Source organism: Megalobrama amblycephala, linkage group LG16 (assembly GCF_018812025.1).
Source record: "Megalobrama amblycephala isolate DHTTF-2021 linkage group LG16, ASM1881202v1, whole genome shotgun sequence".
Classification (NCBI taxonomy): Eukaryota; Metazoa; Chordata; class Actinopteri; order Cypriniformes; family Xenocyprididae; genus Megalobrama; species Megalobrama amblycephala.
The window spans coordinates 16,068,376-16,083,431 of record NC_063059.1 but is presented as its reverse complement, the minus strand read 5'-3'; the positions used below and the strand labels follow the sequence as shown (position 1 = coordinate 16,083,431).

The 15,056-nt window shown below is 41.1% G+C and overlaps 1 protein-coding gene across 1 annotated transcript in view; it reads left to right on the top strand.

Annotated features, from left to right (window-relative positions):
• Positions 1–9,266, top strand: part of LOC125248181 (aspartoacylase) — a 39,192-nt gene extending 29,926 nt beyond the window's left edge. The window contains exons 3-4 of the mRNA XM_048159879.1: positions 8,370–8,479; positions 8,715–9,266. Of these exons, the coding sequence (XP_048015836.1) occupies positions 8,370–8,479; positions 8,715–8,912 (308 nt within the window). The 3' untranslated portion in view covers positions 8,913–9,266. The remainder of the gene's footprint in view (positions 1–8,369; positions 8,480–8,714) is intronic.
• The last annotated feature ends 5,790 nt before the right edge of the window (positions 9,267–15,056 follow it).

Genomic DNA, 15,056 nt, shown 5'->3' with positions numbered 1-15,056 from the left:
TAATGATGCACCAAATGTTCTCTATAGGTGAAAGATCTGGACTACAGGCAGGCCAATTCAGCACCCAGACTCTTCTACGATGAAGCCATGCTGTTGTAATAGCTGCAGTATGTGGTTTTGCATTGTCTTGTTGAAATACACAAGGCCTTCCATGAAATAGATATCGTCTGGAAACCTATATATACCTTTCAGCATTCATACCTTTCATGTTCACATATGGTTTCCAAAACATGCAAGCTGCCCATACCGTATGCACTTATGCACCCCCATACCATCAGAGATGCTGGCTTTTGAACTGAATGCTGATAACATGCTGGAAGGTCTCCCTCCTCTTTAGCCTGGAGGACATGGCATCCGTGATTTCCAACAAGAATATCATTTTAAATGAGCCTTGGCCGACATGATACGACGGCGCTTCTGGACCATGTTCACATATGGTTTCCTTTTTGCATGATAGTGTAATGATATGTAGACTCAAGGAGCACAAAGGGAGAACAGTTAAACCAGTTTATTGTTATGATTTGAGTTTATAGACAGCATCGACAGGTAACTGAATGCAGCAGAGGGATGTGTGAAGATGAAGGGGAAGTAACAGCAGATGAATGCAGCAGATGAGGAATGAAGGGGATGGATGGAGCACACACCTCAGTTGCCGTTGACCAGAGAGAACACACGAAGACGGGAAGTGCACGGAGAAAACAGGAGGAGATGAAGGAGATGAAGTGGAGATCGTGGAGCGCTGGGGTTGGTGACTTCTTCGATGAATGGTAATAAGGTAAGTAGAGCATAGAGCAATAGTCTAGTATCCACTAGGGAGAACAGACAATGAGTGTGACTGAGGTGTGTGCTAAAGTAGTCCATGGTAAATGGGTTGATCAGGGACAGGTGCAGGTGATTAGTGGTGAGTGGCTGGGTGATTGCTGAAGGAGTGCAGGTGATCAGAAGGAAGGATGATGGGAAATGTAGTTTGAATGGACTGGTGACCGTGACAGATAGAGCTTTAGTTGGTATCTGCAGATGGCACGGTGGATTGTGTTTACCGACAGTGGTTTCTGGAAGTATTCCTGGGCCCATTTAGTAATGTCATTGACACAATCATGCCGATGAGTGATGCAGTGTCGTCTGAGGGCCCGAAGACCACGGGCATCCAATAAAGGTCTTCGGCCTTGTCCCTTACGCACAGAGATTTCTCCAGTTCTCTGAATCTTTTGATGATATTATGCACTGTAGATGATGAGATTTGCAAACCCTTTGCAATTTGACGTTAAGGAACATTGGTTTTAAAGTATTCCAAAATCTTGTTATGCACTCTTCCACAGCTCTGCCCATCTTTACTTCTGAGAGACTCTGCCTCTCTAAGACATCCCTTTTAGAACTAATCATGTTACTGTCACGGGAAATAAAGATAGATGCAAGCGCAAGTCAGAAAATCTCATTTATTGAGCTTCACACCAGAGTCAGAGAAAAACACACAGGACAGCAGGAGAGCGATGACACAGGGACTTCGATGAGCCGTGGTGAGATGGTGGTGATCGTGCTGAAGTCCAGGTGGATGATGATCATGTTGAAGTCCGTAGATGTGAGTGAAGAAGTGAAGAACCCAACGTGGAACAACGAACCGGAACGAGGACACGAAGAAACCAACTCCAAGGGATGCACACATGAGGAACAGAGGGAACAGAACAGGAAACACCAAACAACGATCTGACAAACATGAGATGAAAGACAAGGCATTACATAGGCTGGTCAGATTGAAAACAGCTGCCGCTGATCAAACAATCAGCGGCGACGCCCACATGAAACAATTAACGTGACAGCACAACATAAACACAGACGACAGCATGAGACTGCGGATCTTCAACCGTGACAGTACCCCCCCTCCTAGGAGCGCCTCTCGGCACCTACCTGTCGATTGTAATCATCGATAAGGGAGTGATCCAGGATGTCCCTAGCAGGCACCCAACTTCTCTCCTCTGGACCGTAACCTTCCCAGTCCACCAAGTACTGGAATCCGCGCCCCCTCGTTCTCGAGTCCAGAATACGATTAACCGAATAAGTGGGTTCCCCGTCTACGAGACGCGGCGGAGGAGGAACCGGGGTAGGCGGATTAATGTGTGAATGAAACACAGGCTTGATTTTAGATACATGGAAGGCGGGATGAATTCTCCTGTATGCTGGAGGAAGTTTGAGTCGGACTGCCACTGGACTAATGATCTTAGTGACAGGAAACGGGCCAATGAATTTGGGAGCAAGCTTATTGGAAATGGAGCGGAGCGGAATGTTCTTAGTAGAAAGCCACACTTTTTGACCCACGACGTATACGGGAGGCTTCGACCGGTGGCGATCTGTCTTAGCCTTGGTGCGCGCCCCCACTTGGAGAAGAGTCTCACGGGCTCTAGTCCAAGTGCGGTGACACCTCTGGATGAAGGCGTGAGCAGAGGGGACCGCGACTTCGGATTCCAAACTGGGAAAGATAGGTGGCTGGTACCCTAAACTACATTCAAATGGTGAGAGGCCCGTGGAAGACACTGGTAACGAATTATGTGCGTACTCAACCATAGAGAGTTGCTGGCTCCAGGAGGAAGGATTCTTGGAAACCAAACATCGCAACATTCTTTCCAAATCCTGGTTGGCTCTCTCGGTTTGACCATTGCTCTGGGGATGGAACCCAGACGAAAGACTAGCAGTCGCCCCCAGCAACTTACAAAATTCCTGCCAAAATATGGACACAAATTGGGGCCCCCTGTCGGAGACCACATCCATCGGGAGGCCATGTAACCGAAAGACGTGATCCATGACAGTTACCGCTGTCTCCTTAGCAGAGGGTAATTTAGGCAAAGGGATGAAATGAGCCGCCTTCGAGAACCGGTCCACTACAGTCAAAACAACCGTGTTCCCCTGGGAGGGTGGGAGGGCGGTGACAAAATCTAGAGCAATGTGGGGACTCGAAGGGACAGACAGCGGTTGGAGTAACCCATCCGGGGGTCGATTGGAAGTCTTACCAGTGGCACAAATCGAGCAAGCCAGAACAAAACTGCGAATGTCACGAGCCATAGCAGGCCACCAGAACCGTTGCTTGACCAAAAAACTGGTGCGATTAACCCCTGGATGACAAGCTACGTTGGAACAATGCCCCCACTTGATAACATTGGACCTTAACCTCTCCGGCACAAACAATCGATTCGGTGGGCACTCGGGCGGAGGCATTACCCCTTCTAAGGCCGACTTGACCTTCGATTCGACCTCCCATGTCAGAGTGGAGACCACTAATGTCTCGGGAAGAATACACTCGGGAGTAGACGGGCGTTTGGAAGGATCAAAAATACAAGATAAGGAGTCGGGTTTGATGTTTTTAGTACCCGGGCGGTACGAGAGAGAAAAATCGAATTGTCCGAAAAAAGTGCCCACCGAGCCTGCCTGGAGTTTAGTCTTTTAGCTGTTCTGATATATTCTAGGTTCTTATGGTCAGTCCAAACGATAAAAGGTACCCCTGAACCTTCCAACCAATGACGCCATTCTTCCAACGCTAATTTGACTGCCAGCAACTCTCTGTTACCAATGTCATAATTGCGTTCGGCTGGAGATAAACGATGAGAAAAAAACGTGCAGGGGTGAATCTTATCATCTGTGGGAGAACGCTGGGATAGAACTGCACCTACCCCCACCTCTGACGCATCGACCTCCACCACGAACTGACGTGAAGGATCAGGGGCAATGAGGATGGGAGCCGAAACAAAGCGACTTTTCAATTTGGCGAATGCAGCCTCAGCTGCATCGGACCACCTGAACGTCGTTCTGGGGGAGGTCAAGGCAGTCAGAGGCGCGGCTAGTTGGCTGAAATTGCGAATAAACCGCCGGTAAAAATTGGCGAACCCCAGAAACCTCTATAGGGCCTTACGGGAATCTGGACTTGGCCAATCCACCACAGCCTTAACCTTGTCAGGATCCATGCGAATTCCCTCAGACGAGACGATGTACCCTAGGAAAGAAACAGACTGTGCATGAAATTCGCATTTCTCCGCCTTGACAAAAAGCCCATTCTCTAGCAGCCGCTGAAGCACTCATCTGACATGTTGAACATGCTCCTGGAGAGATGAGGAGAAAATCAATATGTCGTCCAGGTAGACATATATGAAGGGCATGACCAAATATTCAAAGTGCCCCCTGGGGGTGTTAAAAGCGGTCTTCCATTCATCCCCCTCCCTGATGCGGACCAAATGATAAGCGTTCCTTAAATCCAATTTAGTGAAAATGGATGCTCCTTGCAACCTCTCGAACGCTGAAGACATCAACGGTAAAGGATAGGTATTCTTTACCGTGATGTTATTCAACCCCTGGTAATCAATACAAGGTCGCAAAGAACCATCCGTCTTTCCAACAAAAAAGAACCCCGCCCCCACTGGAGAAGAGGAAGGGCAAATGAACTTAGCTGCTAGAGAATCAGAAATATATTTCTCCATGGCCTCCCTCTCGGGAACAGACAAAGAGTACAACTTGCCCTTAGGCGGAGACTTACCAGGAACTAAATCTATAGCACAGTCATAGGGACGGTGCGGAGGAAGAGAAGCAGCTCGGGACTTACTGAACACTTCCTTCAGGTCCAGATACTCCGCGGGCACGGGGAGGGGAATGATGGGTAAATGAAACCTTTGTGCGAACTGTATGTCCATGAAATTACCCTCAGCTCCTGAGTCCAGTAAGGCTTGACAGGTGAGCGTGTGATTGGCCCATCTCAGTCTTACCGGAAGGAGAGTGGATGGTGAGGACTTTTCAGCGGAGATCCCACCCGATAGTAGCCTCAATTTTACTACCGGGCTCGCTCCTTTTACTGGGCATGCGTCAAGGAAATGCCCAGCCCCTCCACAGTAAATGCATAGTCCCTGGGACCTCCGCCACTCTCTCTCCTCCCGGGAGAGCCGAGCTCTCCCTACCTGCATGGGTTCAGGATCGAAAGAGGGGCCGACCGTGTCCCTAGTGTTGACCCCTCGAGCCTCTGCGCCCCGGAGTCTGAGGTCAGACCGAGGAAGATTCTCCAGACGGTTGATACGGGCATCCACCCGCAGGGCAAGATCAATTAGTCCATTAAGACTCTGAGGTAAATCCAAGACGTAGATCTCCTTTTGAACACGGTCGGCCAACCCATGCAGGAAGACGTCCCACTGCGCCTCCTCGTTCCACTTGCACTCCGCCGCCAGCGTCCGGAATTCGATGGAGTAATCCATCACCGTGCGACCTCCTTGCTTCAGTCCCGTCAGTTGTTGGGCTGCATCTCTTCCGGTGACCGCACGGTCAAACACTCTTTTCATCTCGGTGGCGAGTGCGTGGAACGAGGAACAGCATGGATCTCGGTTCTCCCACACCGCCGTTCCCCATAATGCCGCCTGTCCGGTGAGCAACGTAAACAACAACGCCACCTTAGACTCCTCTCTTTCGAAGGTACGTGGCTGGAGAGAAAAATACAACGAACATTTGTTCAGAAAGGCTCTGCAAAAACTCGGCTCACCGGCATAGGTCTGTGGTGTTGGTAGGCGTGGCTCCGGCTGGTCTCCTTGCGTTGGTGGTGGGGGAGGAACGGACGGCGTGGGCAGCGCAGCGGGACTACGGAGTTGTTGTAGTTCTTGAGAGAGCTCGGACACCTGTGTCAACAACGCCTGTACGGCACGACCGGTAGAGGAAATGCTCTCCTGCTCCTCAGCTATTTGTTGCCCCCGTGCCAACTTTTTTGAGATCTATAATAGGCATCAAATTTGCATTTGTCATGTTTAAACATTTTTTATATTATCTATGTTATATTTTGAATAAAATATTGGCTCATGTGATTTGAAAGTCTTTTAGTTTTCATTTTATTCAAATTTAAAAAACATCCCAACATTTCCGGAATTTGGGTCGTAAATTTTACAGTCAACTGGAGTAAGCAAATAGGCAGTTTTTACATCCATCTGATGGGAGGTCAAGATCATATTGTGCTGCCATTTGCATCAAGGCTCGTACTGAAGTGATATTTGCTTTAATATTTGGGAGAAAGTCTCATTCTAATCTACACCCATCACTTGACTATAGCCTTTTGCTACATATCTGGCCTTGTATGCTTCAGTGCTGTATTCTGTCATTGTAGCACCTGTTGGGAATTACTGCAGCAGTTATTACAGCATAGGTCCATAACATCTTAGGTAGATTGCTCTCTAGGAGAGAATTAGGACATCTTGAACAGGGTTCTCCAGTTTCTCTCAGTGGGGTGAATATGGTGCTGAGGTTTCATGTCTAATACGATTCTTGCTTAGTAGTGACTGAAACTGTTTTGCCATAAATTCTGTGCTGTTATCTGATCTAACACACTTTATAGTCCCATAAGGGGATCTGTCAGCAATGAACTTTTCAGTAGCTTTCACAGTGTTAGCTTTTAGAAAATACACAAACACTGCACCTGAGTAGTCATCAGTATATGCCAAAGCATACTTTAAAACCATCTTTAGCTTCTGGGTCAATAGGAACAGCTAGATCTATGTGCACTAGTACAAGTGCAACCTTAACTTGTGTATCAGGTTTTCTGTTTTTACTCTGAACAAATTTATCTTGTGTGCAAATTTCACAGTTTAGGTTAGATTTATCAATCTTACCCTTGATTTTCATTCCATCAACTTAATCATAATTACGGTGACCAAGGATTTCATGCCAGGTTTGAATGCCATAACATCCGTTATAGCTATCATTGTATTCGTTGAATGTGTTCAGATAGTACAGTCTATTGTTGTCATGATCACCAGTTGGAGTGCCCTAGGTAGCCACTAGAGGGCACTCCAACCCGGACTGTTCCTCAACCCAATTGTGAACTGCATTTCCCATAACCCACTTCCCGGACTCATTATCCTTCATTGCACCAGCTGTTTTGAGTTTTGTCATTAGTGTTCTGTCTATTTATACTCAGTTGTTTCTGCATTTGTTTGTGGTTTGTTAATTTATGTTACGTGCACTTTTGTATCTCTGGCTTTCTGTTTTTGTGGACTGTTTCTGTGGAGTTTGACCCTTGCCTGTTTCCTGGATTACGTGTTTGGATTTCCCATTAAAGCTGCGCTTGGATCTTACCATCTTGTCTCTGTGCATTCCGTGACAATTGTAGCCTACTCTTTTATGTTATACTTTGTACCGTTCTTGTGAATGAGTTTGACGCGTCCTTGTTGAAAGCTGATTGAAGCTGTTTGGCTGTTGTCCCTCGTTGTCAATCAGACACACCACCTCTTTTTAGCTCCACTCTGCTCGCTCTGGTCCCATTTGCCAACTCAGTGTAGTCTTTCTCCAGCTGGAATTTGTTGTCAAACTTTTGGAATTTTCCATTGTCCATAATAATGTGCGATTTTGCACCCGTGTCCACCATTAGACTCTTTTATTAATTTTGTCATTAAAGTTACGTTGATCGTTTGCCAGTTCCCACTTCCTTCTTCCCTGAACTATAAACCTTGTTTCACATGTTCTAAGCCTCCTGTTGTATGGTGCTGAATGCTGGACTACCTACAGGCATCAAGAGAGTCAGCTAAGTGCCTTCCATACTAAGATGCCTTAGCCTCAGGTTCATAATCTGTAAAACCTGGAGGGATAAAATGTTGAATGAAGATCTGCTCAAAGTGACCAAAATTGAACCACTTTCATGTCTAAAATGCATTTGTCTCAGATTGGCTGATCTTGTCACCAGAATGCCCCCACCCCATGCAATTCTGCACAGTGTGCTCAAAGAGGTTGCCCGCACTACTGGAAGGCCCAAGCTGAGGTATAAAGATGTCCTGAAAAGGGATCTGATAGATTTCAGCATACCAACTAACTCCTGGACCCAGGCAGCTCATAACCAGCCAAATAGAGGGCTGATATATTCAAAGTAAAGGCTCAAGACCATGCCAACAACCTCCAGCAACTAAAAGAAAGTTGCCTGAAATCCAACCAACAAACATGAACTATGCTAGATAATATATGTTTATAACCTATTGTGAATTGCATTGTTGCTCATGACAGAAGTGTCAGGTATGGTTGTAATGAAGCGCACAACACAGGAGAATCCAAGAAACAAAATAGTCTTTCATTTTAAATCCATCTGAGAAATACTCAGGAAATTACAGAAATAAGCAAAATAATACAACCACGTTAAACATTGACAACACATTACAATGAACAGAGGAAATAAAGGATATGAATAGGAGACTAAATTAACAACATGAGATACAATATGAAACCTTTTTAAAAATGTTTGTGTTCCACATAAGAAAGTAAGTCATGATTGACTGGACTTTGGAATGATTGAATTTTCACCAAAGAGTGATGTCTCTTTTTCCTTTTTCTTAGGAGAATCACCTCATTTTCCATGATTTTTTAACCTGTCATAGGTGTAGAGTTTCCTCCATGTACAGTGGAAGTTTTCAGAGTCCAGGAGAGAATGGACTACCCCAGAGACACCAACGGCAACATCACAGCTATGGTGCATCCTCATCTACAGGTATTATAAATGGACCATCTAGTAAATGCATACAGAAGTTTGTTTTTTATTAAAGCAAAACATATGCCCTTGAGCAACATAAAAAGAGTTGCTCTTTATGACCAAGGGAGGGGAAAACACATGTAAGAAAATGTGTCCTATGACTCAGATGTTTGCTGTGCTTGTTTTGACTCCCAGGCTTCACTTGTTTTCCACAGTAATGGTGCTGTTCCTTTTTCTATCTCTTTCTGTGTAGGACTGTGACTGGGAGCCTTTGAACCAGGGTGACCCTATGTTCCTAACTTTCGATGGGAGAACAATCCTTTATGAAGGTGCCAGCATGGTATACCCCACTTTTATTAATGAGGCTGCCTATTATGAGAAACAGCAGGCGTTCATGACCACTTGTAGGGAAATACTGGCTTCCAATGCAATCAGAAAAGCATTCAAGTAATGTTTTCTCTTAAAAAATCACTGATGCTTAGTTGACATAATGTGTGTGTCAAGCACTGTACTTCATGGAAAAGTACTTAAAACATTTATTATTCTTGAATAATTATAATACAGTTTTATAACATTTTAAAAATTGACTTCTTACACCACAAATCTATTTAATTGAACAGTAAAAAAGCCAAAGTTTACTAAAATTATCTTTAAAAAGAGATTGGGACCAGATACTATATCTAAAATAAACACTTTTCTGTAACACTTTACAATAAGGTTCATTAGTTAGCGTTAGTTAACTAGTTAACATGAACTAATAATGAACTGCACTTATAGAATTTATTAATCTTTGTTAATGTTAATTTCAACATTTACTAATACATTATTAAAATCTTGTTAACATTAGTTAATGCACTGTGAACTAACATGAACAATGAACAACTGTATTTTCATTAACTAACGTTAACGAAGATTAGTAAATACAGTAACAAAAGTATTGTTCATGGTTATTTCATGCTAGTTAATACATAAACTGATGTTTAACTAATGAACCATATTGTAAAGTGTTACCCACTTTTCTTTATATATAAATTAATAAAATATATGCATTATATATTATATATATAATTTATATTTGTTGTTTTATATATATATATATATATATATATATATATATATATATATATATATATATATATATATATATATATACGGAAAGTGTATATTATAACAATACCAGTAAGATTTAGTAACACTTTTATACAGCAAGCATTAAAACAATTATATTTATATCTCAAATATTGAACTTTCTATTCATCAAAGAAAAATTTTCATCCTGAACAATGTATCGCGTTTTCCACAACAATACTAAGAAATGCTGCAAAAGCTGACAATTCAACTTTGCCATCACAAGAATAAATTACATTTTAAAAGTATTTAAGTAAAACAATTAAAAGTGGGGAGAAAAATCACATTATTAAATAAATGTTTTTCTCCAATATATGTTGGCCACAATTATTAGCACCCCTAGAAATTCTTATGAGTAAAATATCTCTGAAGTATATTCCCATTCATATTTACATTTTTTAGCACAACAGGGTGACTAAACATGAAATTGTCCAGTCATGACTTCCTGTTTCCCAGGAGTATAACTTTGAGGTACTGTAACACAAAGGGCAAATTCCCTTAATCATCCATTACAATGTGTAAATGTGTGTCCTGAAAAGGGATCTGATAGATTTCAGCATACCAACTAACTCCTGGACCCAGGCAGCTCATAACCAGCCAAATAGAGGGCTGATATATTCAAAGTAAAGGCTCAAGACCATGCCAACAACCTCCAGCAGCTAAAAGAAAGTTGCCTGAAATCCAACCAACAAACATGAACTATGCTAGATAATATATGTTTATAACCTATTGTGAATTGCATTGTTGCTCATGACAGAAGTGTCAGGTGTGGTTGTAATGAAACTTCCTGTTTCCCAAGAGTATAACTTTGAGGTACTGTAACACTAAGGGCAAATTCCCTTAATCATCCATTACAATGTGTAAAACCATAGTTCCGATGTGCATCATCACAAGTCACAATCACAAGTTGTTTGGGAGGGTTTCAAGAAAAAAAAAGAAAAAAAAAAACTCTGCTCTTATTGACAAACAAACTCAAGTACAACCCCAATTCCAGAAATGTTGGGACATTTTGTAAAATGCAGTAAAAGAGCAAGGCAGGAAACCTCTGTCAAATGTGTTTGAACTTCGAGCCCTCAGATGGCATTATATGAGAAACCATCTTGCTACTGTGTTAAATATAGCCATATTTGCTTGGGAGTACTTTGGAAAACCAATGTCACTTAACACAGTCTGCTGCTGCATCAACAAGTACAACTCGAATCTCTGTAATGCAAGGAGAAAGCTATACATCTGTTCAATGCAGAGATTCTGCCAAGTTCTCTGGGCCTGAGCTCAACTCAGATGGTCCAAAAGAGAGTGGAAATGTGTGCTGTGGTCAAATTAGTCCACATTTTAGTTTTGGGGGGAAAACTGACATTGAGTCCCAAAGACGAAAGGGATCGACCAGACTTTCATAAACGACCGGTGCAAAAGCAAACATCTATCATGGTATGGGGGTGCATCAGTGCAAATGGAACGGGTGACTCGCATATGTGTGAAGGTACCATTGATGAGGAGATGAATTCTGGGATTGTTCAGAGACGACATATGCTGTTAAGATGATATCCTAAGAAGCAAGACACTGCCATGCCTCATTCTGCACATGCTACAACATGAGTAGTTTCTTAGACACTCTGCACCGTAGAAGGGATATGCTTGACTGCCTGCCTGCAGTCAAGATCTGTCTCTTAAAAATGTATTGACAGTCAGACAACAATGACCGCAGACTGTTGAGCAGTTGTCTTGTATTAGGCGAGATTGGGCATAAATTCCACATGCAAAACTGCAACAATTAGTGTCCTCAGTTCCCGAACAATTAAAAACTGTAATTAAAAGGAAAGTTGATGTGACACACTGTTGAACATGTCTCTGTCCTAACTTTTTTGGAGTGTGTTGCAGCCAAAAATTTGTTTATATTTATAAAATACAATTAAATTAGTCAGTGAAATCATTGAAAATCTTTTCTTTGTACTTTTGTCAGTTAAATAAAGGTTAAAGAGAATTACCAAATCACATATTCTTGATGTTATTACATTTTACAAAACTTTTCTGGAATTGGGGTTGTTATATTCAGTTTCCAGACACTACTGGAACTTCAAACGGGGCCACGTTCTGTGGTCAGATGAAACTGAAAAAGCTTTTTTGGAAGCAAACACACAAGGTGGGTCATGTGCATGATTTACTAATTCGTTCCAACAACAACAACAAAAAAAAAAAAAAGAAAAAAACATCAACACAAAAATGGGTAACTGAGCACAAAAATTGGCAAATGGAGGTTACAAAAAGTATTAAATAAAAGGGGGGAATTATTGTGGCCAACATGTATTGGAGAAAAATGCTTATTTCATAACAAGATATATATATATATATATATATATATATATATATATATATATATATATATATATATATATATCTGCCCACTTACAAATTTATAAATGCAAAGAGCATATTTTAGTTTTTATTTGTAGTCTGGAGATTAAGATAAAATTGTAATTTTTTTAAATGTGTATTTTTTAACACTTTTAATGACTTCAAATATATTGTGTTTTGTAATGAAATTGTTTGATGAAATCCACAGTATGTAGTGATGAATTTATATTCCTAGATTTTTAAAATACTATATAGGTCTACCTCTAGTATATATGTCTGCACAATTCAGATCCTGATGTAGTGTATGTAAAATGCACAATCTCAGGAACAGTCTTCACTGCCCTCTAGCCTCTGACTCATTACACTGTTGACTCAAATACTGACCTGAAACAGCCTTAAAACAACCACAAAATAACCTTTCAGCACTGTGATTTTACATCATGCATCACTGGGAATTAATCATGTGTCGAAACTCTGTATTTTGTGCTGTTTGTGATGCAAAAGTACGTTGTAGTTTAAGTTTTGGAGTTCCTGAATTCATCCTCATTTCAGTGGTGCAACCCAAGTACTGCCTTAATTAAAGAGTCTGATAGAAGGAGTTACAGTAGGAAAATATAGGAATTTGGAGTTTTATATTAGACTGGATAGCTGGATATATTATAAAATGCTCAGCAGGCACTGGAAGGCTATGTTTGGCAGAAGTAAAATTTAATTTTTAGAGAAATATGTATGTTTTTTCCACTGTGATTTTCTTTTGTGATTTATATGGCTTGTGTAAATTGTTGAAAAGCTCATTGTTGTGTGTTATATTTTGAAATGTGATGTTTTAAAATATAACATCTATGCAAGAAATAATATATTCACTTAATGTGAACAGATTTTCTTAATTTATTCCAAATTGAAGTAGAATCAGGATTATTTTTAACACATTTTCCAATTATTCCATACGTTTGATCGCATTCTGTGTTCTGTGGTGTCATTAAGGTCCAGGTGGTAACAAGTATTGCTTGATGAAGTTCAATGTTGTCAAAATGTGGAATATAATGTATTTTAATGTAAGCAGTCATAAATGTATTTGTATAACATTAAGTCTTGTTAGTCTTAATGAGATGGATTGATATGGAGTAAATAATTTCAGTATACAACCAGAGATTTCTATTTTGTCTCACTCAGATCTTAATAATAATAATAATAATAAAATTAAAGGTCTTTATCAAATCTACATAAATGACATGAATGTGATGACAATGACAGAATTTTTGTTTAGGGTAAACTATCCTTTAAGGTCCTGGACAGAAGTACAGGTGCATCTCAATAAATTAGAATTTCATGAAAAAGTTATTTTCTTTTCTGTAATTTAATTCAAAAAGTAAAACTTAAATATATTCTAGATTTATTAGACATAAAATAAAATATTTCCAGACATTTTGTTTTCATTTTCATGATTACAGCTTGCTGCTCATCAAAATCAAAAAAATCAGTATCTCAAATTATTAGAATATTTAATTTCAAGTTCTATTAAATTACCATTCTCTGGGTATAAATACTGGGTTTAGGTCAGTAATCCCAACAGCAGTCATGGGGAAGTCTGCTGACTTGACAGTTGTCCAGAAGACAATCATCAAGACCCTCTACAATGAGGGTAAGCCACAGAGAGTCATTGCTGAAAGAGCTGGCTGTTCGCAGAGCATATTCATGGAAAGGTGACTGGAAGGAAAAAGTGTGGTAGTAAAAGGTGTACAAGTGAAAGGAATGACCGCAGGCTTAAGAAGATTGTCAGGCGAAGCCGATTTAAGAACTTAGGAGAGCTTCAAAAGGAGTGGACTGAAGCTGGAGTCAGTGCATGAAGAGCCACCGCACACAGACGTCTTCAGGAAATGGGCTACAACTGTCACATTCCACATACCAAGCCACTTCTGAACCAAAGACAACGTCAGAAGGGTCTTACCTGGGCTAAGGAGAAAAAGAACTGGACTGTTGCTCAGTGGTTCAAAGTCCTCTTTTCAGATGAAAGTAAATTTTGCATTTCATTTGGAAATCAAGGTCCCAGAGTCTGGAGGAAGAGTGGAGAGGCACAGAAACAATGTTGCTTGAAGTCCAGTGCGAAGTTTCCACAGTCAGTGATGATTTGGGCTGCCATGTCATCTGCTGGCATTGGTCCATTGTGTTTTCTGAAGTCCAGAGTCAACGCAGCCATCTACCAGGACATTTTAGAGCACTTCATGCTTCCTTCTGCTGACAAGCTTTATGGAGATGCTGATTTCAATTTCCAGCAGGATTTGGAACCTGCCCACACTGTCAAAGGTATCAAAAGCTGGTTCAATGACCAGGTCCCACTTTATATTAAGTGGCCTTAACTACTATGTACTTACATCAAAAAATAAGTACAATGTACTTATTTGGTTCATATTGAGTGGCAAAACACTTTTGCTGCTATTAAAGTGGGATACGGGTAAGGTTAGGGAAAGCTTTGGTGGTATGGGTAGGTTTAAAGGTAGGGGTAAGGTGTAAGGGATGGGTCAACAGTGTAATTATAAATGTAATAACAGAAATTAATTACAGATGTAATTACAAGCAGGTGCTTTTCAAATATAAGTACAATGTAAAAAACATGTATGTACACAATAAGTGCATTGTATCAAATTATTAATTTAAATGTAAGTACATAGTAGTTAAGGCCACTTAATATAAAGTGGGACCAATGACCATGGTGTTACTGTGCTTGATTGGCCAGCAAACTCGCCTGACCTGAACCCCATAGAGAATCTATGGGGTATTGTCAAGAGGAAGATGAAAGACACCAGACCCAACAATGCAGATGACCTGAAGGCCACTATCAAAGCAACCTCGGCTTCCATTACACCTGCCACAGGATGATTGCCTCCATGCCATGCCACACTGATACAGTAATTCATGCAAAAGGAGGCCCAACCAAGGAGGCCCTTTTCAGAAGCCTGACATTTCTGTTTAAAATATCCTTTTTTTATTGATCTTATTGAAGTATTCTAATTTATTGAGATTGTGTTACACACAGAAGGGGACGGAGACACAGGTAATGATTAAGATGTGTTTATTAAACAACCAGAGGATGAATGGTAGAATGCAGGTGAGTAAA